Source organism: Leptonotus elevatus, chromosome 7, assembly GCF_054856555.1.
Source record: "Leptonotus elevatus isolate MCC_2025b chromosome 7, RoL_Lele_1.0, whole genome shotgun sequence".
Taxonomy (NCBI): domain Eukaryota; kingdom Metazoa; phylum Chordata; class Actinopteri; order Syngnathiformes; family Syngnathidae; genus Leptonotus; species Leptonotus elevatus.
The window spans coordinates 19,357,030-19,379,754 of NC_141245.1; the positions used below are offsets into that span (position 1 = coordinate 19,357,030).

Genomic DNA, 22,725 nt, shown 5'->3' on the forward strand with positions numbered 1-22,725 from the left:
CTCTGAATCCCTTTCATTAATTTCCTTGGTAAAAAATAAATAAAAAATGGCAGTGTTTACTCCACGTTGTGCTTCGAGTTTCACATTTGTGTTTCTCGTGGCTTTTATATTTTTGGAATGTGTGTGTCTATTTTTTTTTAAGTACTTTTAGCCTAATTTTATTTAGTAATCAGAAAAAAAGAAGTTCAAAACCTTTGGCGGTACCTGTTATTTGTTCCAGGATTTTTGTCTTTAAAACGTCTGGTTGTTTTTATTTGTTTTTTATAGACGTAACATAATGTTTGAGTTGCTGCCAAAAGGTTACTTTTAATATTCTGTCAAAAATAATGATTATTTCTCAAGTAGGTCAGCTCAATATCCCATAAGGCATTTTTTCACCTTATTATACTCTTTTACTTTTATTTTTTTTAAATAAAGTTTTATTTTTAATGTTATGCATCAGGAAGGACAAGACCATGAAAAAGTTGCAGAACAGGTAAGGGTAGTTGCACGCCCTTTTGTCAAACACTGATGACACCTTCAGGCCGCCGGCTGCTATTACAACAGGTCCACTGATTTTTGTCCTTTTTCTCGAGCCGTTTATAGTGACGTCACCAGCTGTAAACCACTCTTGTGCTTGTCTGAGGAGGTGCTGTGGCAGTACATGTTCACGATGGTCCACCCCATCTAGAGTGAGTCCTGCCCCTCTTAGCTGCACACTGAAGATTTTGAGTTCATCCAAGCAGCAGCCCAGCAGAGTGGCTAAACTTTTTTTCTGCACCTTAAAGAGGCAAACTTAAAGCTTCAAGGTAGGAGACATCTTCAATATTTACAGTACACTCCGAGCTGTTTCTAACCAAAATATTAGGAACGGCTCTGTGGGATGCAGCGTACTTCGACAGCAGGCACCAGAACAACATTTAACTTGAATACGAAAGTGATCATTATTGTTATTGTAGAGGCAACATTATATGACCATTGAAAGCATAAAGTATATTTTAGAATATTTGAGTAAATATAATGACGTTTTCGTTAAATATACAACATTGCCAATTTTTATTTTATTTGAATACAAATCATAAATGGAAAATTTGTTTAATTTTGTAAAGGCAGAAATTAGGACGCTCTGTTATTTTATCTTTACGGGCGTAACGGTATATTGACTTGACTTCATCTAGCCATAAAGGTTGATTTAAAATATGCTCATGACACACGATTGACACATATTTCATTTTATTTCATCATAATATGGACAAAAATGTCTTCTATTTCAGTCCTTTTTCATTTTCCGATAATGAATTGTCTTCAGGAAATTAGCAAACAAAATGTTTTAATTATCTTTAAAAATTATGTTTTAATTATCTTTTCAAATAAATGACAATTCAAAATGAAATAAAATTGTAATAAAAAGCCACCATTTTGTTTTTGGTAGTTAATTAAATATTTTAATATTATACACACATAATACATTTTAAATTCTCAGTTACCTCTTTCTTCTTTTTCTCTTTTTTTTTTATATCTTGTGACACCTTATTGTCATCTCTTGGCTGAAATTACATATTAAAATATGCTTATTAGTGCAAATATTTGAAAAACTCCTATCACTATCTGCAGCCTGACATGAATACATGAAATACACAAACAGGTTCACCTGGAACCTTTGTGTCAGCATGTAATAACACACACAGAAATTTACCTCCTAATATTTTTCAAGAAGATTGCTGGGAGGGGGGGGGGGGGTCCATTAGACTTTTACTGGTGTGTTTGGAATGCATCTGAAATTTAGTTTGTCCATCAGCATGAAAGGAGAAGTCCGCAAATGCATTTGGTAGCTGGCAGCTCGTCACAAAGCCTCATTTGTCATGAACTGCACAAATTGGAAGCGCGCTGTGCCCGTTTATTACTTTGTTTTCGTGTCAAGCTGCTTAAAATAGATGAAAAAGCATTTTTGATGACATATTGCTTGTTAGCCAAAGCAATAACATTTTAATGAAGAAATCAAATCACACGTCAATGAGTTGGCGTGTTTAAAATGGTTAAAGAAATTAAATTGGAAAATGACCGCTGCAAAATGACCCGTTTCTCTGGTGTTGCTATTTATAGGTATATGTTGACGTAAAATTAACAGTTTTGTTTAATTCTATTTACTGACAGCCTAACTCACAAATTATATTTACAAGCCCCCCCCCCCCACACACACACACACACAACTCTAAATATAAACCTGCCATTTAAACAGGGGTGTGTAGACTTATTATATCCACTGTAGCTCAAACTACTTGCTGAGGGTTGACCAGATACGCATTGGATTTGTCAACATGCCCTCATATGATGACACAATGACCAAAAAAAAGTGATGATTTGACATCTCACACGTCACAAAAAGATCACTAGTAGAAACAAGCTCATAGATGGATAATTTTATATATTTATATATATATATGATAAATGTCACCATGGATCAAATCTTCTGCCCGTGCTTTCTCCAGGTGTTTCCCAATCTGTCCCTCACCGTAGGAGGGAGAGGAGGACGGCGAGGAAGTATGATCGACCTGAGCTTCCTGACGGAGGAGGAGCGTGGCGTCATCATGACCGTGCTGAGGAGGGACGCCCAACTCAAGCAGGCCGAGGAGCAGAGAATCAGGTTTACGAGCATTTTGGGTTTTTTTGGGGGGGGATTCACAACCCGGAAGTCTTTGGTTCAACAGCCTTGGAAGGTTGGGAATGTGACATAAAGAACTCCGTTAATGGACACGTGGGTGCAGGAGGAGGAGGGATGGGTGGGCGTGGGGTTGGTGGGGGGGGGGGGTCATTGTCTGACACACACAAGAATGTGAAATATTAGCTTTGATGACCAATCACAGCTCAGGGGGAACGGGCAAAGCACCCTTGTTGGCCACAACTTTAGGCACACCTACTTTCTAGTGACAAACTCGCAGAGTAGTACAAAAAAAACCCCCTAATGTTATTATGTTTAAATTGATTTATTTATCGCTGTAGTTAACTCAAAAATAATTTAGCTGATACATACGTAAAGAGTCAATGTGAGGAAAATCACACGAATGTCAAGTTGCGAATCGTTGCGGGTGTACCTAATGGTGTGGCCTTTGAATGTTTCTCATTCCAAGGAGAGTTCAAAGTTCATCAAGCGCCAAAACTCGGAAACCTCATAAGACCAGCGGCATGAAGAAGAATACGGGCAGACAAATATGCTCTTCGTCAAGTTTTAAGTGGAGGCGGCTAGCCAGCGTTCTCTCACTGTGTGCGTGCGTGCGTGCGTGCGTGTAAGAGGATTACGACAACATCCCATAATAATGCCCTGCCTTTTTCATCACATGACACCGCCTTTTGTTGATTCGATTTCCACTTGATGGAGATGTTTGCCGCTTTCCCGAGCCCCATCATGTGCTGATTCTTATTGAATGATCACATTTTCATTTGGCACTTCGGTTTGTCACACTTTGTCGCTCGTATTTCAACACGTTTAAAGATTAGTGTCGGGTGTCTACGACGAAAGAGAGCCCGTGCACGCTTGGCTCGAAGGGAAGAGGATTAGCATTTGATAAAGGGGGCCTCTTTAAATCATGTGTGGCGCATCCGAGCTATTTATCTCTTTTAAAAGGCAGATGCGATCGGCGTAATAGAACTTCTCAACCCATTCAGGAGTGTCATAATAGTGCAAAGTGCAGGAAGAAAAACTTTTCTTGGTCAACATTTAGTAGCTCAATTTCTCAAAAGAAAAAAAGAAAACTTCCAAAATTCCTTTGTAGCAAACATGTTTTTTCAAACATTTTGGAGGAGTTAAAAAAAAATTCAACCTTATCTAAAAAGAAAGGAAATTAAATAAAGTGGGTCTCATCTCATGTTAAACGTTTTTATGATGGCTTTCAAGATCTAATTGTCAATGTGCTCTCAGATGGCGGCTTAATTACCAAACTAAAATGTTATTTGCTTGAAATCGAATTGTACTCCATAAAGAGTTAACCAGTAACAAGGTTAGAAAAACACTTTGCTGCAAACCACAGGGAGACATAACACATACTGAAGATCTGTAAATGAATTGTTACTATATCATCATTTGATGACATCATTTCCCCTAAAACATTTTTTTGTAATAAGCTCAAAAATCGAGTGGCACCAAACCCACATCAAGTCATACCTCGTATTAAAAGTCTTCGTGAAGGCTTTCCAGATCTGTTCTTATTTTGTCAATGTACTTTCATGTGATGATGTAATAACCAAGAACATTTATTGGCACCCATCTCTCTCGCTCACTCCCTCTATACTGTGATTAAGTTATTTATGTTTGATCTAATGAAGGATCTTCATTTATGACAACATAATTATATTTTTTGCGATACTTTAACTCATTTACTGCCATTGACGGTTATAGAAGTCAAAAAATTATTTTAACTATTTCTATTAGTTTAACATTTTTTTCTACTTTTGTTAACAAGAGTATGAAAACCTAGAATTTTTTTTCTTGTACACTTAGAACAGATATAAAATTTGTTATTAATCTTGAGTTAACTATTGAAGTCATGCAATTAATTACGATTAAAAAATTTAATCACCCAAAACTTTTAATAATCTTATCTTTTTATTTATTTATTCACTGCCATTGACGGCTATAAACGTCAAAAAATAATTTTAACTATTTCTATTAGTTTAACATTTGTTTCCCACTTTTGTTAACAAGTGTATGAAAACCTTGATTTTTTTATTGTACATTTGAACAGATATAAAATTTGTTTCTAATCGAGAGTTAACTATTGAAGTCATGCGATTAATTACGATAAAAAATTCAAATCACCTGACTAGACGATTGTTAAAAATTAGGGGCGTCAGGCGATTAAAATTTGAAAATATATATATTTTTTAAAGTGTTATTAATCGCATGACTTCACTAGTTAACTCACGATTAATCACAAAATTTAAATGTACAATCATTTTTTCCCCTAAGTTTTCATACTCTTGTTAACAAAAGTGCGGAAATTTTTTTTAAACTCATATAAATAAATAAAATACATTTTTGACGTTTATAGCCGTCAATGGCAGTGAATGAGTTAATTAAGTTACATACCATGATTTTACCGATCCGTTCGACACCCCTGAGATACTGCATCAGAACTTCCTAAAAGCCCAACACGGACCGTTGCATGATGCTCAGTTATGTTTCAATTTGTAATAAATAGAAATAATTCATTCCAGGGTCAAAAGTTAAATGCAGCAAAAGTTGATTTGGCAAATAAAATCACTGAACATTTAATTCCATTAGTTTGACTCCGGAATTTTTTCTATTGGGAACATGGTCAACAACAACTGGATTTTCCGCTGTATGATTATCAGCACCTGATAGAAATAGTTCAAATGAATTTTTGACGTCTATCGCCGTCAATGGCAGTGAACGAGTTCAATGAACATCGCAAAAATGAAAGTATTCCTTTGTCTTTTCCACACCAGGAAGCTGGAGAACATCCCGAGCCAGGGCTCATCATCAGACTCCAATTTGAAGTACCTGACTGGCCAGTGGTTCTACGACGCCAAATCTCGCAGACATCTGGACAAGATCCATGGCTCCGAGATCATCCTGGCCTCCATGAAGCAGAGGAGCGCTTCAGGTGGGCTACGCTATGTTTGTGTGAGAGACCAAACTTTTAGGTTGCGCCGCTAGAGCTAAATGCGCCTCTCGAGCTAATCGTTCCTAACAGATGCTTCATATGTTTGCTTCTTGTTGCAGAAGGATCTTATCGACCGGAAAGACCAAGAGCGCACAACACTTCAAGTTCGGAAGTGGTGGCGCCGCAGAAAGCTGCCAGATGTTTGGGCATGCTACAGGAATTAAAGTACATTTTCTCTTCTTTCACTTTACACATTTGACAACAATCAAACGCAAATATTTTTGCTTGGTCACGTCATGTGTTGCTATGCAGAATTTATAGGAGTCGCAAGTTGGAATTGACCAGAGGAAGTGGTCATTTTATAAAATGTAATTTTCAATAATGTAAAAATTAAAGTTTCTATTGTGTGGGAATTTTCACATTGATTTTTTAAAATTACAATTTTATTCTTGTTGTTACCTCTTCCCCCCCCCCCCATACATTGCTTAATTCTCAAACATTGACTTTTTTTCTTCTATGACATATTTTACTATAAAAAAAAAAAGACTTTTATTCTTGTAACTTCATGACAACAAAATAAAACTTTTCTTGACTAGTAACAACTTTTTTCCTAACAATACGACTTTTTCACTTGAACTTTAATCTAGTATTAACATTACGACTATTAAAAAAAATTCTCAGAATGTCACCTAAAAAAATCCTCCTAAGTTACAACTTTTTTTCTTTTTATAATATGACTTCCTAAAACCAAAAATTCACTTCTTTTTTTTATGGCAGCATCAATTTCTCGTCACACAATTTTTTTTAAATAATATTCTGACGTTTTCTTGAAAAAAGTATGACGTTATTCTTGCTATTTTTTTCTCTTGCCAACTTTTTCACATGATTTTATTGTCTTCACTGTGACCCTAATGTTCCTTCGTATTATTATGACCAGCTTATGTATAAGGGTATAATGGATAACGTTGAGTGTCTTGCTAGTTTTCCATGCAGAAGTCTCTTTAAAGTGTCAAAAAAAAGGCTCTTTTTTTTTCTTTTTTTAAGAATATTTCCTCTGCTTAAAGCTTCTCCGACACTACCTGAGTGTGTCATTGTGTGTGTCTTGTGACTCGCCACGTGTAAACAAAGGCGGCGCCAAAAGAGAATTTGTCGGGTTTTTTACGAGGCCAGCAGCCGGCATGGAGTTCCAGCGTTCCCTTGTGGGCGTGCATGTTGAGCAAAGTGTTTAACTCAATAGAGCTCTCTGCGTCATCGCCTCTGAATGAGAAATGGCTGCTGTGACACGGCCTATTTTGAGCAAATGGCATCCCATTAAAGACAATGACATCTTCTTTGATATGATGATTTGGTTTGTTGGGTTTCTCAATTGGATAAAAGTTATTGACTTGTTGTAGAATGTTTTTAAGGGGAAGTGGCACTTCCAAGACATCTTGAACAAGGTTTCTTAACACAGTCAATATTTGACTTCCTTTTTTTTTCTTCTCCTCGTGCTGACACTCTCCAACCATGCATTTGACAGGAAAGCCTTGAAGTGCACCGTTTTCGCTCGCTTACTGACATTTTCAGACATAGGTACATAACTAAAGATAATTTCACACTTGATGGATGAATGTTAGACAACTACACCAGAGGCCCAACTACTTACAGTATATACCGATGCATTTTTTATAATATGTCCCCTTTAACTCATTCCCTGCCATCGATGGCTATAGACGACAAAAATTAATTTGAACTATTTCTATTAGCTTCACATTTTTTCCCACTTTTGTTAACAAGAGCATGAAAACATAAAAAAAAATTGTACCTTTATAACAAGATATAAAATTTGTGATTAATCGTGAGTTAACTATTGAAGTCATGCGATCAATTACAATTTAAAAAAATTATATTTTCTTTTTTTTTATTGTAATTAATCACAGCTAGTTAACTAAAGATTAATCACAAATTTTATATCTGTCCTAAATGTACAATAATTATTTTTCCATGTTTTCATACCCTTGTTAACAAAAGTGGAAAAAAATGTGAAACTAATAGAAATTGTTCAAATTAATTTTTGACGTCTATAGCCGTCGATGGCAGTGAATGAGTTAAAATGATTCATAGTTGATTTATTATATTTTCTCTGCAGTAATGCAAAGAAAGAAGATCTGACGCCAGCAGTCCATTCTCCAAGAATGGTAGGCATGTTTGTTCTGGAAATAAATACGTGTCAGTCATGTTTTCTGCAGCCCATTTTTTGTTTGTTTGTCTTCCTCCCAGACAAGACATAACCCTTTTAATAAAGCTTCCTTCATTGTTGTCGAGCCAGCTGGAGAGCTCTCTGCGACGGGTGAGCAAAAATGACTCCGCTTTATCAATCTGACTGCAAGGTTTCAAAACGGTATTTATTTCCCTCTTCCTTAGAACCCTCCTCCCCCCTGAAGTATCGTCAACCAGGCGGGAGCAGTCAGACGTCGGGGACCTCCGTGACATCCGAGGGCTCCTCTGCAAGCTTCAGGCCCATCCCCAAAAAGAGGACATTCGGCTCAAAGCGGACCTCCAGCCAGTCGGATAGCAGCGGCGCAGCCCCGGACCCGCAGGGGATCTCGTCCGGGGCCGCGCCTGCCCCGAGACGAAGCCTCCATCAGGGCTCGAGTGGAAGCTCCACCCGATCCAAGGGTGAAGTCGCGGCGTCGGCCCACTCGTCTGCTTCTACAGAGATGCCGCAGCGGCTCCTTTGTGATGGTTCTCAGGTTTTATCTCAATCGAGTCTGGAGGGAGACCTAAAGCTGTCTTTGGTTATAGCTGACAGGTGAGTGGAAACTTTAGACAACGTCGTTATAGGAGCCTTTTTTTTTTTTCCAATCAGAATTTAAAACAATTCCCAATTGTGACAGTAAATACATCCACTGTATTTTCACTCATGAAAACAGCACTTCATCACCAAGCCGCTGAATAACATTTGGCAATTAGTGTCGTAGATCCAAATCTGTAATACCACCCGACCCACATAGTTAATTTTGCCAAACATTTGAGCATGTGCTTCTTTTCTGATAATCCTTTTAGCGAATGCTAATCTGTGCCAGCACTGCAGCTCTGCTTACCTTTTGACTTTGACGTGACTTGAGAACGGGGGATCCAGAAAAATTCGGACACATTTTGATAAATAGGCAGCTCACAAAAGATTTACCCCGTTGTGTATTTTCACTTTTTGACGGTTGGGAAGGCACTCCAGACTGACATAATGTGCACATATGTTATTTAAAAACATATATCGTCGCTGTACTGTGAAAAACACTTACCGATGTCCATGTTTTTTTTGTTTTTTTAAAAAACGTTTTTGGGATGTCTGCATTCAGTTTCATCCCATAAACGTAAAAAAATAATAATAATTTTATATTTGGCCTTAAAAACAACTTTATTCATTTATTCGTCACATCTACCAGAGGTGACGTATTACTTGACAGAGACACAGCACATGTGATCGAAGACAATTCCACCCTAGAAGACAATTTGAACATAGGAAGGATTCCGGATAATCATCCAGTGATTGGCGGCAGTGTGATGTCATCAGTAAAGGAGCCGGAATGGCAAAGAGCGGTAGCAGGTAAGTCAGACTCAGAAAGCAATGACATTCTGATTCATATTACATTTGTGGAATATGAGTTATGCAATATCCATCTCGGGGGGGGCGGCCATTTTCCTACTTGCCGTCGACTGAAGATGACATCACAGTTGCTCAGGGCTCAGGCAATGACCAATTACAGCTCACCTGTTTTCCGAAGTTGCGCTGTGATTGGTTGTTAGCTGAGACCCGAGCAAGTGAGATGTAATTGTCACTCAGCAGCAGGTGACAAAATGGCCGCCTTCTGATATGGATAAAAACTGCTGGATTTTGCTGCTTAACTCATATTCCACTAACGCAATATGAACCAAAATACCGTATTTAGACTAGTGGGGCTGCATAGAACATATTGTCAATAATTTTGTGGGGGGTTGACTTCCCTTTTAACTCATTCACTGCCATTGACGACTATAGACGTCAAAAATTCATGTAAACTATATCTATTAGTTTAACAATTTTTCATTTCATTTCATTTTTTTATAAAAAGCTTTTTTTTTAATTGTACATTAATAACTTATATAAAATTATCATGCGATTAATTACGATTAAACGGCCCTTATTTTTATTTTTAATTAGGACCGTCAGGCGATTACATTTTTTAATTGTTATTAATCACATTTTATATCTGTTCTAAATTTACACTTTTTTTTAGGTTTTCATACTCTTGTTAGCAAAAGTGGATTTTTTATTAAACTAATAAAAATTGTTCAAATGAATTTTTGACGTCTATAGCCGTCAATGGCAGTTAATGAGTTAAGGGTCATTTTCTTTCCTTTCAGACCCTCCAATATCCTACGACATCAACTTTATCGAGTCCTCCGTTCAAAAGACGCAGAAGAGATCCCAGCCGAAACGTTCGTTAAAGTTGGTCACCCAGGCCTCCAGTCCCACCAGCAATGACGAGGATTCCATCTCAAAAGTTCTCGACTGGTTCAACCGCAGCACCGACAGCAGCGAGTGGCTGAACGGCAAAAATGGGCGAAAGGTTTCACGGAACCCAGACAGACACCGTGAGACGGTTGTGCTGGGAAGTGAGAAGATCTTGAAGAAAAATGTTGCCAGTCCTCAGGAGGAATCAGTTGCGGTGATGACGGGTCAGTCCGAAGCAACGCCAAACGAGGTGATGAAGGATGTGAAAAATGCTGACAAGGAAAGAACCATCTCAGAAATGAAATCACACAGTAACAAACACCCCCAAACCGTGACATCCGTAAAACCCGGAGACAAAGCCGAGACGAGAGAAGAAAACGAGAAGAAGCCAAGCATTCATTCGAGCGTATTCTATGACAAGGTAACCTACGTTGCAAACGTACTGAATGGAAGTCAGCATATGGGATTGAAACATGACCAAGATTTAGACAGTTTTGACTTGAGGAACTCCTCTGATCATTTCACCGCTAATCCCCAAGTAGCTAACCGAAAAGAATCGGACGTCGAGCTTTTATTTGTCGAGCGACTAGCGGCAAAATCACCTCCGCCGTCCACTCCAGAGTCTAAAGGGCTCTCTTTAGGTCAACCAGACAACCTTCACCAGCCCAGAGATAGCCAGAGTCCAGAGTCAGAGAAGATCCATGTGCCTCCAGACCTCAAGACGTCTGGGAATTCCAGCGAGGAGCGCCCGCTGTCACCCGAAAGAAAAGACATCGACAGTCCTCAAAGACAAAAGCGTCCTCGGCAAGGCAGCGCGGCAGGGAAGATCAAGCAGCTCAAATCTTTCTGGGAGCAGGAGGCGAGCAAGCCCTCGTTTAATGGCGGGAAACCGAAAGGAATGCGCGGTGCCAAGCTGAACAAGAGGTTCACTAAGTCAGAGTTCGACTTGCGGGCTGCTGGCAACCGTTCAGGCGGCGACGGAGAAGACTCCGATAGAAACGATTTGACTGGTCTGCCTCTAAATCAGAGAATAGACCAAATGCCGCCCAATCTTGGCGGGAGCCGAGCGCAGTTTAGCAGTCTGCTGGAGTTCTGGGACGAAACCACCACAGACTCCAAGACCAAAAGCCCCAAAAGACAAGTCGGTACTCCGCAACCACCTCAAGAGCAACAATATTCAGAACCCGAACCACGCTGCTCGTCTCCCATTGAAACATCTCACCTTGCAGCCAACGACAACAAAAAGAACCAACCAGACTCGGGTCCGTCAAAAGAACCCCAAAAGACCTTGAAAGACTCAAGCAGGGAAGACCGAGCAGCAAGACCACCACTAACTCCAACCAAGCAGGTTCGTCCTCCCGGGAGAAAAAAAGACAGCTTCAGCCATTCCAGCAGTAGCGGTAGATCTTTGCGTCGAGCCACCAGTATGTTCGCCCTCGTTGATCCAGAAGGACCGAGTCTCGAAATCCACGTCAGCCCCGTCCACTCCCAGAGCAGGAAGCAGAGCATCAACCGAGCCTCGGAGGGGCCCGAGAGCCCCCTCGCCAGGGCCTTCGTGCCGCGAGATTACAGCCACTACTTGGGGACGGCCAACGAGCCGAGTGCTCCGGACGCCGAGGGGGAAGCTTCCGAGGATTTCGTGAGCACCAGCACTCCCGCAGGTTCGGAGGAGCGAGACTTCAAAAAGAAGAAGAGTCCGCGCCGTGCGTGGCGGAATTCCCGAAGCCTAGATGCCGATCCCGAGTCACCTGTAAGCTGCTCATCGAATTTGAGGACTATTTTTAACGAAATGCTACCAAGTATAACCATGTTCTATTTTGCTCATCTTGTTCAGGCCAGTCGGGGGGAGGCGGAGCCTATCCCATCTGACTTGGGACACCCCGGACCGGTCGCACAAGACACATATAGAAACAGACTCACATTTACGCCGTCATTTAGTGGCAACAGAACCCACGGCGCCTTCATGAAAGGTAGGCAAGCAAAACCACTACACCGTCAGTGACTAATCTAATTATACACGGTCACTTCTGTCGTCTATTCGGTCCTACTCTCAACAGAGTATAATTTACACTTGAAAGAGAGTAAAATATTCAGAGTCAATTTTACTCAAAGTATTTTTAGTGTGTGTTTCCAAACGCCGGGCAGGAGGTCTACAGGAAGACCAAAAAGAGGAGGTTTATGGATGGAGTTCGAGGAAATGAAGGTCGTTGGTGTGAGAGCAGAGGTCGCAGAGGACAGGGCAAGATGGAGGCAACTGATTCGCTGTGGCGACCCCTCAAGGGAAGAGCCGAAAAGAAAAAGAAGATGATGAGAGAATTTGCCTATCCCATGAAATAAATACATAAATACACACAATTTTACTCGTTTATTCATTCATTCACTGCCATAAATTCATAAAAGAAAACAAAGATGATTCAAAAATTAGGGGCGACAGGCAATTAAAATTATTAATTGTAATTAATCGCATGACTTCACTAGTTAACTCACGATTAATCACAAATTTTATATCTGTTCAAATGTACAATAAAAATGTTTTAGTTTTCATACACTTGTTAACAAAAGTGGGAAAAAAATGTTAAACTAATAGAAATAGTTCAAATGAATTTTTGACGTTTATAGCCGTCAATGGCAGTGAACGAATGAAAAAAAAGAAGACAAGATTATTAAAAATTCACTAGTTAACTCATGATGAATTTTATATCTGTTCTAGATGTAAAATTTAAAAAATCTAGTTTTTCATACACTTGTTAACAAAAGTGGAAAAAAAATGTTGAACTAATAGAAATAGTTCAAATGAATTTTTATAGCCGTCAATGGCAGTGAATGAGTTGAGAAAAAAAAAAAAAAGCAAAGCCAACCAAACCTACCACTTCAGGTCGTGAGACATCCAATCTACTCCCTGAGCCATGCCGCTCCTACTGTGTATTAGTATATAACTCGTGTCAGCTGGAATCTTCGAACCTTCTATTAGCAAACAGTAGGAGTGGCATAGCACAGGTGGTAGAGTGGCAGTCGAACCAACCTGAAGGTCATGGTTAGATTTCCCCCTCTATTTCCCCCTTCAAAAATTTACTGAGAATTTCTGAGTGAAAAAAACTTCACTCGGTTTTTGTCATGGGATAAGCCATTTCTCTTGTACACAATACAAATACTTTGAAATAAATTTACTCTGAATATTTTACTCATTAAGAGTGTGATCAAATTGACTCTGTTTAGAGTAAAATTTACTTGAACCTCTGTCCAGGAACGAGTCTGCTCATTAACAATTCTGTTTATGAGGAATATTTTCCGTCTGTGTCTGTCAAAGTATTCATCTCGGTCACATGCAGATGTATACATTTTAGGGGTGGGAATTTTTTAATATCTCACGATTCGATTCCGATTTTTGAGTCTGTGATTCGATTCGTAGTAAATTTTTGAATAAGAAAGATTTTTGATTCAAAATGATTTTATTGACAATGACTTTTGCTTCAATCTATAGATGTGCAAGGAATTGTAATGATCTACTCCAGTCTGACTCGCTAATGCTAATTAGCGCGCTACACGCGGCACTTTTATCACTCAAAAGAACGGCTCCACGCTGGAAAACAACAACTTTTATTGGAATAACTTGATCGTGACTTTTTCTTTCTACTCTCTAATGTGGCTACAACTTTTAACAGTGTATTCGACCGCCTGGAACCACACTGCCCCTATGTGGCCAAATTTGGTACAACATGAACAGCGCTCCAAATAAAGGCACACACGGACAAAGGCAAGACAGTATAAAATAATTTAAATAAAATCTATTTTGGGACATTTCAAATCGATTCTGAATCGTACTAAATGGGAAACGTGACTCTTATGAGAATCGATTTTTTGGCACACCCCTAATACATTTGTATATTGATATTGGCAGTCCGGTGCTTTTATTTCTGTTCCCCCAGCATCCACTTTTTTCCCTCTGCTTTAGCCTTTACTGCCATCTAGTGGTAATTACGTCACATACCAGTAGCACTTATCAATACAAGAATTGCTCTCCATCCGTTGAATTCTATTCCATTTCAATTGAATAGGAAAAATGTCAAATCATGAAAATGTCAAGTTGAAAATTACTGTTTTGTAGTTGTCCACCCCCCCTGTCCAAATTGACAAAGGAAGCAGTATAAAGATGGAGTTGTCTTGAAAATGAAGCAGCAATTTCCCTGGTGAAACATTTGTTCAACAAACACGGGACACTTTACTGTATCCGTGTCTGTGTTATCTTTGTTTGCCAAGTTAGTCTCTTGTCAACACTCGCAGTCTTTGGCTGATGTTTGGCTTGTGGGCTGGGGAAGTTCTTCAGGCACACCAGCAACGCTAACTCTCTTTCGCTCGATTTTTTTTATGACGTAAGCACATTTTCACACTGCTTGATATTTCCTGTACATGTATATAGTTTGATCAAGGCAACCCACTCTGCATTAGCATAATCGACGCATACCATTTAGCTATGTCAAAATGACTGCACAGCGCGAAAGCACAACTAAGCTAGCTAGCCCTATGCTACATTTTTATTTTTATTTTTTTACCATCATCAGGCAAAAATCGCGATGATGAGGACAATCCGGTGAGGAGAGCACTGCGGCGAGCAGAAGCCCGTCCTAAAGGGATTGCGAAAAGTATGGAGGACCTGGCGGGGTCTTTATCACCAAGTGAGCATCATCATCATCATCATCATCATCATCATCATCATCCTCACACTTTAGATGTTTTTCTTTCCCCTTTAATTACACTTTCACGAGTTAATCCTCTCCGATAGAACAAGAGCCAAAGACTGACACGAGGCGAACCAGCGACGGTAACAATTTCAAACCATCTCCTTGTAAATATTTGTGGAATTTCCTCACCTTTGTACTCCTTGTTCTGTCACAGGTCCCACGACGCCCCCTTCTTCGCGCCTGCTGTCGGACCAGGAGCACCTGAAGAAGATGAGCAAATCTGTCCCCTCGTTTTCGCAGAGGGAGGTAAAAAGAAACGCTTGCTCTGCTCATCCCCGCCTGCGCGGCTCCCCCGTCCGTGCATGTTACTCACACGTATGTTGCAGGACGACAGCTCCGTTTACGAGGACGTTTTCCACCAAGGGATGCCCACAATGGACTCGTCCTACGACTTGACCTCTGTGTCGTCCGTATGTCCCACTCACTCACTCACTCACTGCCGCATGAACCGCTAACACCAACTGCTTGCTAACGTTAGCCGCGCAACTAATGTGCCGTTTGGCCATTTGAACTCCGTTTGCTAACCAAAACTGCAGCACCAAAGCAGTCCCTTTTTATTTTTTTATTATTTTTTTTTTGTCGAAACTTTACTCTCTGAGCTGAGGATTCCCTGTGGCGTGTGTTGGCCGGCAGTTTAGCGGGAGCGTGATGACCATGTACAGCGGTGACTTCGGGAGCGTGGACGTGCAAGGGAGCATCCGGTTCTCCGTCAATTACGTGCAAAAGCTCAGGGAGTTCCACATCTTTGTGGCCGAGTGCCGAGACTTGGCGGCCGCCGACCCTAAGAGGGGACGCTCAGACCCGTGAGTATTGTAGACCTAAGCACGATCAATAGCGTCGGCTAGCAGACCGGAAAATAGTTGCGTTGGCCGTACTCAATTCAAACATGATCTAAAACTATTGATCCAAAATCTGGCCCAAAACTCCCGAAGATTCCTTTTCATCTTGTTGCCGATGTAACGTGACGCACAAATGGGTTGAAATCACATGAGTGCTTTTTTTTTTTTCCACTCTAATCTATCAAGACTTCCATTTAATTTGGAAACTGGCCGCAATGGAAGACTTAATTTGGTATCATTTGAAGGGAACAAAGAGCTAACTAAATGTGATTATGTGTGGGAATACTCATGATTGATTATCTCATTTTATCAATTGAGGAACGGCACGAAGCCCGCTTGTGAAAATGTGTTTGCGGTATGGACTGTTAAAAAAAAACAAAAAAAAAAACAAAATCCAACCAAGCGACTTTCACAATTCATTTGTTTTGACCAGCCATGTACTGTATAATACATCGAGTCTATATTAACTCATTCACTGCCATTGACGGCTATAGACGTCAAAAATTAATTTGATCTATTTGTATTGGTTAAGGCGGCAAGGTGGCTGACCGGTTAGCACGTCCGCCTACCAGTGCAGAGGACGTGAGATCGAGTCCGGGCTTCGGCCTTCCTGGGTGGAGTTTGCATGTTCTCCCCGTGCCTGTGTGGGTTTTCTCCGGGTACTCCAGTTTCCTCCCACATTCCAAAGACATGCATGTCTTAATTGAACACTCTAAAATTGTCCCTAGGTGTGATTGTGAGTATGAATGGTTGTTCGTCTCTGTGAGCCCTGTGATTGGCTGGCAACCAGTTCAGGGTGTGCCCCGCCTACTGCCCAAAGCCAGCTGGGATAGGCTCCAGCGCCCCCCCCCCCCCCCCCCGGTTAAGAAAATGGATGGATGGATGTATTAGTTAAACATTTTTTTCTCACTTTTGTTTTTTATTGTACATTTAGAACAGATATAAAAAATGTTGTTTAATTGTGAGTTAACTAGTGAAGTCATGCAATTAATTATGATTACAAATTTTAACCGCCTGACGCCCTAAATTCTTAATATATATATATATATATATATATATATATATATATATATATATATATATATATATATATATATATATATATATTTATTTTATTTTATTTTTTATTCATTCATTGCCATTGACGGCTATAGACGTCAAAAATTCATTTTAACTATTTCTATTAGTTTTTTTTCCACTTTTGTTAACAAGAGTATGAAAACCTAGAATTTTTTTTATTGTACATTTAGAACAAATATAGAATTTGTGATTGTGAGTTAACTAGTGAAATCATGCGATTAATTACAATTAAAAATGTTATGTTAAAAATGCCGCCCCTAATTTTCAATAATCTTTTCTTTTTTTTTTAATGAATTTATGGCAGTGAATGAGTTAAAGTTACAGAGAAAAAAAAGCTCTACTGCTGAGCAATGCCGTGTACCTTAATGTCCGGTTTCTAGTAAGTTCTTATTTTTATTTATTTAATATTATTTTATTTATTAGCGGTCTAATAAAAAAATATTATTATTTGATAAAAATAAAGTACATGTAAAATAAAAAAATCTGACATATTTAAAAATAACAAATATATTTGAAGGGAGTCTAAAGACGAAATTAACATATTTTGAAATGTTTAAAAAAAAAAAAAAAGATAACATAATGAAAATAAAAATATACAAAAATGTATTTATATTTTTTGTCATGGGATGAAGAATTGTAGCTCCCATCCAAATTTGTGTGTGTCCTTTTCCCAGCTACGTCAAAAGTTACCTTGTCCCTGACAAAATTCACCTGGGAAAGAAAAAAACGTCTGTAAAGAAAAAGACACTTAACCCAACTTTCAATGAGATCCTCAGGGTAAGTGAACACACACACACACACACACACACACACACTTTTCTACATTTAACATGCACAACATGTTAATATATCCTGTACATGGTGATTATGAGTATCACCTTTAATGTTTTCCAGTATCGCAGTAGTATCGAGCACCTGAGGACACAGACGCTGGTTCTCTCTGTGTGGCATCACGACACGTTTGGCAGGAACACTTTCTTGGGCGAGGTGGAAGTGGAACTCTCCAAGTGGAACTTTGACCACACCCACATGAACGACTTACCCCTGAAAGCCAGGGTAGCGTGCACACACACGCACACACACGGTCGTATATCCATCCACAGGTGCTGATAATCTCATACAGTGGAAAATGCAGTTGTTGTTGACCATGTTCCCAATAGAAACATTCCGGAGTCAAACTGATGGAATTAAATGTTCAGTGATTTTATTTGCCAAATCAACTTTTGCTGCATTTAACTTTTGACTCTGGAATTAATTATTTCTATTTACTACAAATTGAAACATAACTGAGCATCATGCAACGGTCACTTAATTAACTCATTCACTGCCATTGACGGCTATAAACGTCCAAAATTCATTTGAATTATTTCTATTAGTTGACCATTTTTTTTCTACTTTTGTTAACAAGATTTTTTTTTATTGTACATTTAGAACAGATGAAATTTGTGATTTATCGCGAGTTAACTACTGAAGTCAAAAACTACATGTAAAAAAATAGATCATGACTAAATATTTGAATATTGTTCCAATATTTGTCAGGAATGTGTGGCCTCATGCTTGTTTTGTCCGCTGTTTTAGACAAGAGCAACTCTGGCGCCCTCAAGTGGGCGAGGCGAGATGAGACTGGCTGTACGTTTTCTGCCTAAGGTCATCCGTAGTACAGGTATTACAATAAAAATATCAATAATAATGAGGGGGGTTCCTTAAAGTGAAATGTCAGATTTGACTGTAAAAAGGCATGATGTTTTATAGAAAAACATGAAAAAGTTTTTATTCAAAACGAGTTTTTCTCCTGCTACCAAACAAGCTTTGAAACAGAAATGACAGAGATAATCCGTTTTAATTTTCAAGTTAGATAGAAAAAAATATTCCTTTTGTCAAAACATAGTTACTGTGGAGTGGAAACTTCCTATGTCCAATTTTATTCAATTTCATGGTTTTCACATATTTTTACTCTTGCTCAGTCCGCTTGTGGTTCTGTTAATTTTTACAACTTATTGACCAATCTTAAGTGTTTAAAATGGCATTCTATCTTTAACAATATATCTTTTTGACATACAAAGATTTCTGCTTTTCATCTATAGTGACTCACTTTAAAGAATGGACTCAATTAACTCATTCACTGCCATTGACGGCTATAGACGTCAAAAATTAATTTGAACTATTTCTATAACTATTAGTTTAAATTTTTTCCCACTTAACAAGAGTATGAAAACCTAGAAAAAAATTTTATTGTACATTTAGAACAGATATAAAATTTGTGATTAATCGTGAGTTAACTAGTGAAGTCATATGATTAATTATGATTTTTTAAAAAATAATCGTTTGATGCCCTAATTTTTAATAATCTTTGCTTTTTTTTTTAAAGAAAAGATAATTACAATAAAAATAAAATTACTTTAAAAAAAAGAAAAGAACAAAAGATTAATAAAAAATAGGGGCATCAGGCGTATTAAAATTTTTCGTAATTAATCGCATGACTTCACTAGTTAACTCACGATGAATCACAAATTTTACATCTGTTCTAAATGTACAATATATATTTTTTAGGTTTTCATACTCTTGTTCACAAAAGTGGATTGTTAAACTAACAGAAATAGTTCAAATGAATTTTTGACGTCTATAGCCGTCAATGGCAGTGAATGAGTTAATCTCCCAGCCCTATTCAAAAATCTTAAAACGTGTCTCCCTTTATTGATTTAGCTAAGGAAGTTCCCACCACAGGAGAGATTCACATTTGGGTGAAAGAATGCAAGAGCCTGCCTTTAATCAGAGCCACCATCGACCCTTACGTCAAATGGTACGCCCTACGACACCGGCCATCTTTAGCGCGGATGTCATCACGTATTGACTCTATTCTCGCACCCTTTCCAGCTTCGTGCTGCCCGACACGAGCCGCAAGAGTCGTCAGAAGACGCGCGTGCTGAGGAGGACGGCGGATCCCGTGTTCAACCACACCATGGTGTACGACGGCATCAGAGAGGTGGACCTCGCCGAGGCCTGCGTGGAGCTCACCGTCTGGGACCGCGACAAGCTGGCCAGCAGCATGCTGGGCGGACTCAGGCTCGGACCCGGCACGGGTACTACACTTGAACGCAATCCAATAATTTTAGGTATTTAGACAGAGCTTTAAACTACTAGCGTGAGATTGTCTTTAATACTGCACAGGGAATTTAATGATAAACATAAATTCATCTGATAATGTTTATGTGCTGCTTTTTTGGTTAGCAAACGAGTTCAAATGGGCTCGAACTAGTGTAAGCACGCCAATTTCCCCTTAATTAGGGCTGCTCCGCATAAGGTAAGATCATCTTTAGTACTGCATGCATTCGTCGTCCCCACTTTAATACATCTACAAGAATGTTGTGCATGCTTAAAGTCAACCTTCCAAACATGACATTCTGATTAACTCATTCACTGCCATTGACGGCTATAGACGTCTAAAATTAATTTAAACTATTTCTATTAGTTTACATTTGTTTCGACTTTTGTTAACAAGAGTATGAAAACCTAAAAATTTTTTTATTGTATATTCAAAACAGATATAAAATCGTGAGTTAACTAGTGAAGTCATGCGATTAATTATGCTGACAAATTTTAATCGCCTGACGCTCCTAATTTAAAAAAAAAATTTTTTTCATTTAAATCTTTTTTTTTTTAAAGAAAAGATTATTGAAAAATTAGGGCCATTGGGTGATTACATTTTTTAATTGTAATTAATCGCATGACTTTACTAGTTAACTTACGATTTAAAAAAAAGAAAATAAAAGATTATTAAAAATTAGGGGCGTCAGGTGATTCAATTTTTTAATTGTAATTAATCGCATGACTTCACTAGGTAACTCACGATTAATAACACATTTTATATCTGTTCTAAATGTGCAATAAAAAAAGTATAGGTTTTCATACCTTTGTTAACAAAAGTGGGAAAACATTTTAAACTAATAGAAATTGTTCAAATTAATTTGTGACGTCTATAACCAATCACAGCTCACCTGTTTTCTGAAGCTAAGCCGTGATTGGTTGTTACCTGAGACCTGAGCAACTGTGATGTAATTTTCACTCGACATTCAAGTGGCAAAATGGCCGCCTTCTGATAGAAACTGCTGGATTTTGCTGCTTAACTCTAATAAGAAATTTTAACCAGGTTACCATATTTAGACTAGTGGGGCTGCATAAAACATATTTTTGTCAAGAAATATTTCGGGGGTCAACTCCCCCTTTAATGCTGCTGGTTTGGTTTGCAACAGACTACAAATGGGTTCACAGTTTACTTTTAATTGTTTGTGTGTGAATGCTAAAGTCTGAACTGGCATAATCAGTGGAACGGCGGGCGTCGAGTCAGACCGGGCGGAGATAATTAAAATAATCGTTATCATCTAATAATTAGCTCCTTGGAAATCCATCTTCATCTTAAAATTCTTCAGGAAGGAGTTACGGCTCGGCGGTGGACTGGATGGACTCCACGCCTGACGAAGTGGCGCTGTGGGAGCGCGTGGTGGCGTCGCCCAACGAATGGGCGGAGGGCGTGCTGCCCCTGCGCATGATGAGCTCCGCCAAAACGGCCTTCAAATAAATTTAAGTACAGTACTGTTGTCATGCAGCTTTCAAAAATAACATTTGGAAATCCAAAAGACAAAACGAAAATTCTTTGCTATTCATTTTTCAACGGGCCGAAGATGAACAAACAAGAACCATGACGTGTCAAAAGTTAAAAAAACAAAATAAATTTAAATCACACAATTTATTCATTTTGGATGTGCTAAGTTCAGTCACTACCAACAAAAGGCCCATTAGTACATTTGATGAAGCGTTAGATCATTTGAATGAATGCGTCATTGTCGCCTTTCCATTGCTGCAACTTTCATCTTGTACACAAACTCATTTATTAACATTTCCTTCAGCAGCAATTTGCTTTTTTACACGCGTGGCAGTAGACAGTGATGAGGGCCCGCATTTTGTGTATGCAAATTGGTTAACCAGTCGTGCCACAAAGAAATATGGCCCTAATGGTCCTCAGTATAAGAGTTGCCGTAAGAGTGTAACAGCGACTCTGTTTGGATGTCTTCTGGTTTAATTACACAGCTAACAAAGACTTACTTATAATCAATTATTAATTACCGTACTTTATATGTGTTTGCTTTATTTTGGAAATAAATAGTAGCAGAAAAATGTAAGAAATATAAAGAAACATAAAAAGTAGTACATTGCTTATAATAATTTGTAAAACAATGAAAGAAATACAACACTGCATGGAATAACCAAAAGCTGTACTCTACTTAGAATAATTTTGGAAAAAATGAAAGTTTTAAAATGTTATAACCAAAAGTTGTATATCTCAAAATCATATACGGGTATTCAGAGTTGGAAGTCAACAATGGTTTTACACTAGAATAATTCAGGAAAAAAAATTGGATTTATGTAAAATAAATAAATGTTGTTCAGTATACGTGGATTTTTTTTTAAACTTCATTTACAGTAATTTTTTGTTTAAAAAGGAAAAAAACTTAAGTGGGATATTACCCAAAAAATTACATAGCATATTTATTTAAAAATGGTAATTCAATTAGAAACACTTATTTGAAAAATGAACACAGGTTGGAAAATAAACAAAGTTGGGTGTTACTTGGATATTTTTTAAGTAGACAAAAGTTGCATGCCTCAGAATATTTTTTACATTCATTTATGAATTTAATCATATCCCTTTGTACTTTTACCCTCCTGGACTTTGGTTAATTTTTTCCCCCTGTCTCCGGCCCGTTTACGAGCTTACTTGTAACTTCTCAAGCTCATTACATAACTACACATTGTTGCTTCAATATTTTGATAAAACTGTTAAGCATGTATCAGAAATGTTCCAAATGTTGCTATTTACTCAAATACCCAGTTTTTACATTTCTTAAAAACACTTTTTATCGCGGCAGTATTTTTACTTTAATGGTTGAATGTTGCGTGTTTGTGATGAAATGTTCCACGTAAATAAAAAACTTCAA

At 38.4% G+C, this 22,725-nt stretch overlaps 1 protein-coding gene across 5 annotated transcripts; it reads left to right on the forward strand.

Annotated features, from left to right (window-relative positions):
* The first annotated feature begins 627 nt into the window (after positions 1-627).
* On the forward strand, positions 628-22,724 carry sytl2b (synaptotagmin-like 2b). Of its 5 annotated transcripts, XM_086081559.1 has the most exons (22): positions 628-788; positions 2,469-2,623; positions 5,443-5,600; positions 5,720-5,825; positions 7,729-7,777; positions 7,860-7,929; positions 8,004-8,391; positions 9,026-9,186; positions 9,984-11,824; positions 11,909-12,044; positions 14,634-14,747; positions 14,855-14,893; positions 14,968-15,059; positions 15,140-15,223; positions 15,447-15,616; positions 17,407-17,509; positions 17,627-17,788; positions 18,311-18,395; positions 19,436-19,532; positions 19,607-19,845; positions 19,961-20,033; positions 21,160-21,300. In XM_086081559.1, exons 2-21 carry the CDS (start codon positions 2,523-2,525, stop codon positions 20,011-20,013), a joined length of 4,248 nt encoding a protein of 1,415 aa, XP_085937685.1. In that variant the 5' UTR covers positions 628-788; positions 2,469-2,522; the 3' UTR covers positions 20,014-20,033; positions 21,160-21,300. The 5 variants fall into 5 exon arrangements, 4 of the variants coding, with proteins under 4 accessions (XP_085937685.1, XP_085937683.1, XP_085937684.1 ...); XM_086081557.1 differs by lacking the exon at positions 19,961-20,033 and having other exon boundaries at positions 19,607-19,812; positions 21,160-22,724; XM_086081558.1 differs by having other exon boundaries at positions 19,961-21,309.
* Position 22,725: the final 1 nt, after the last annotated feature.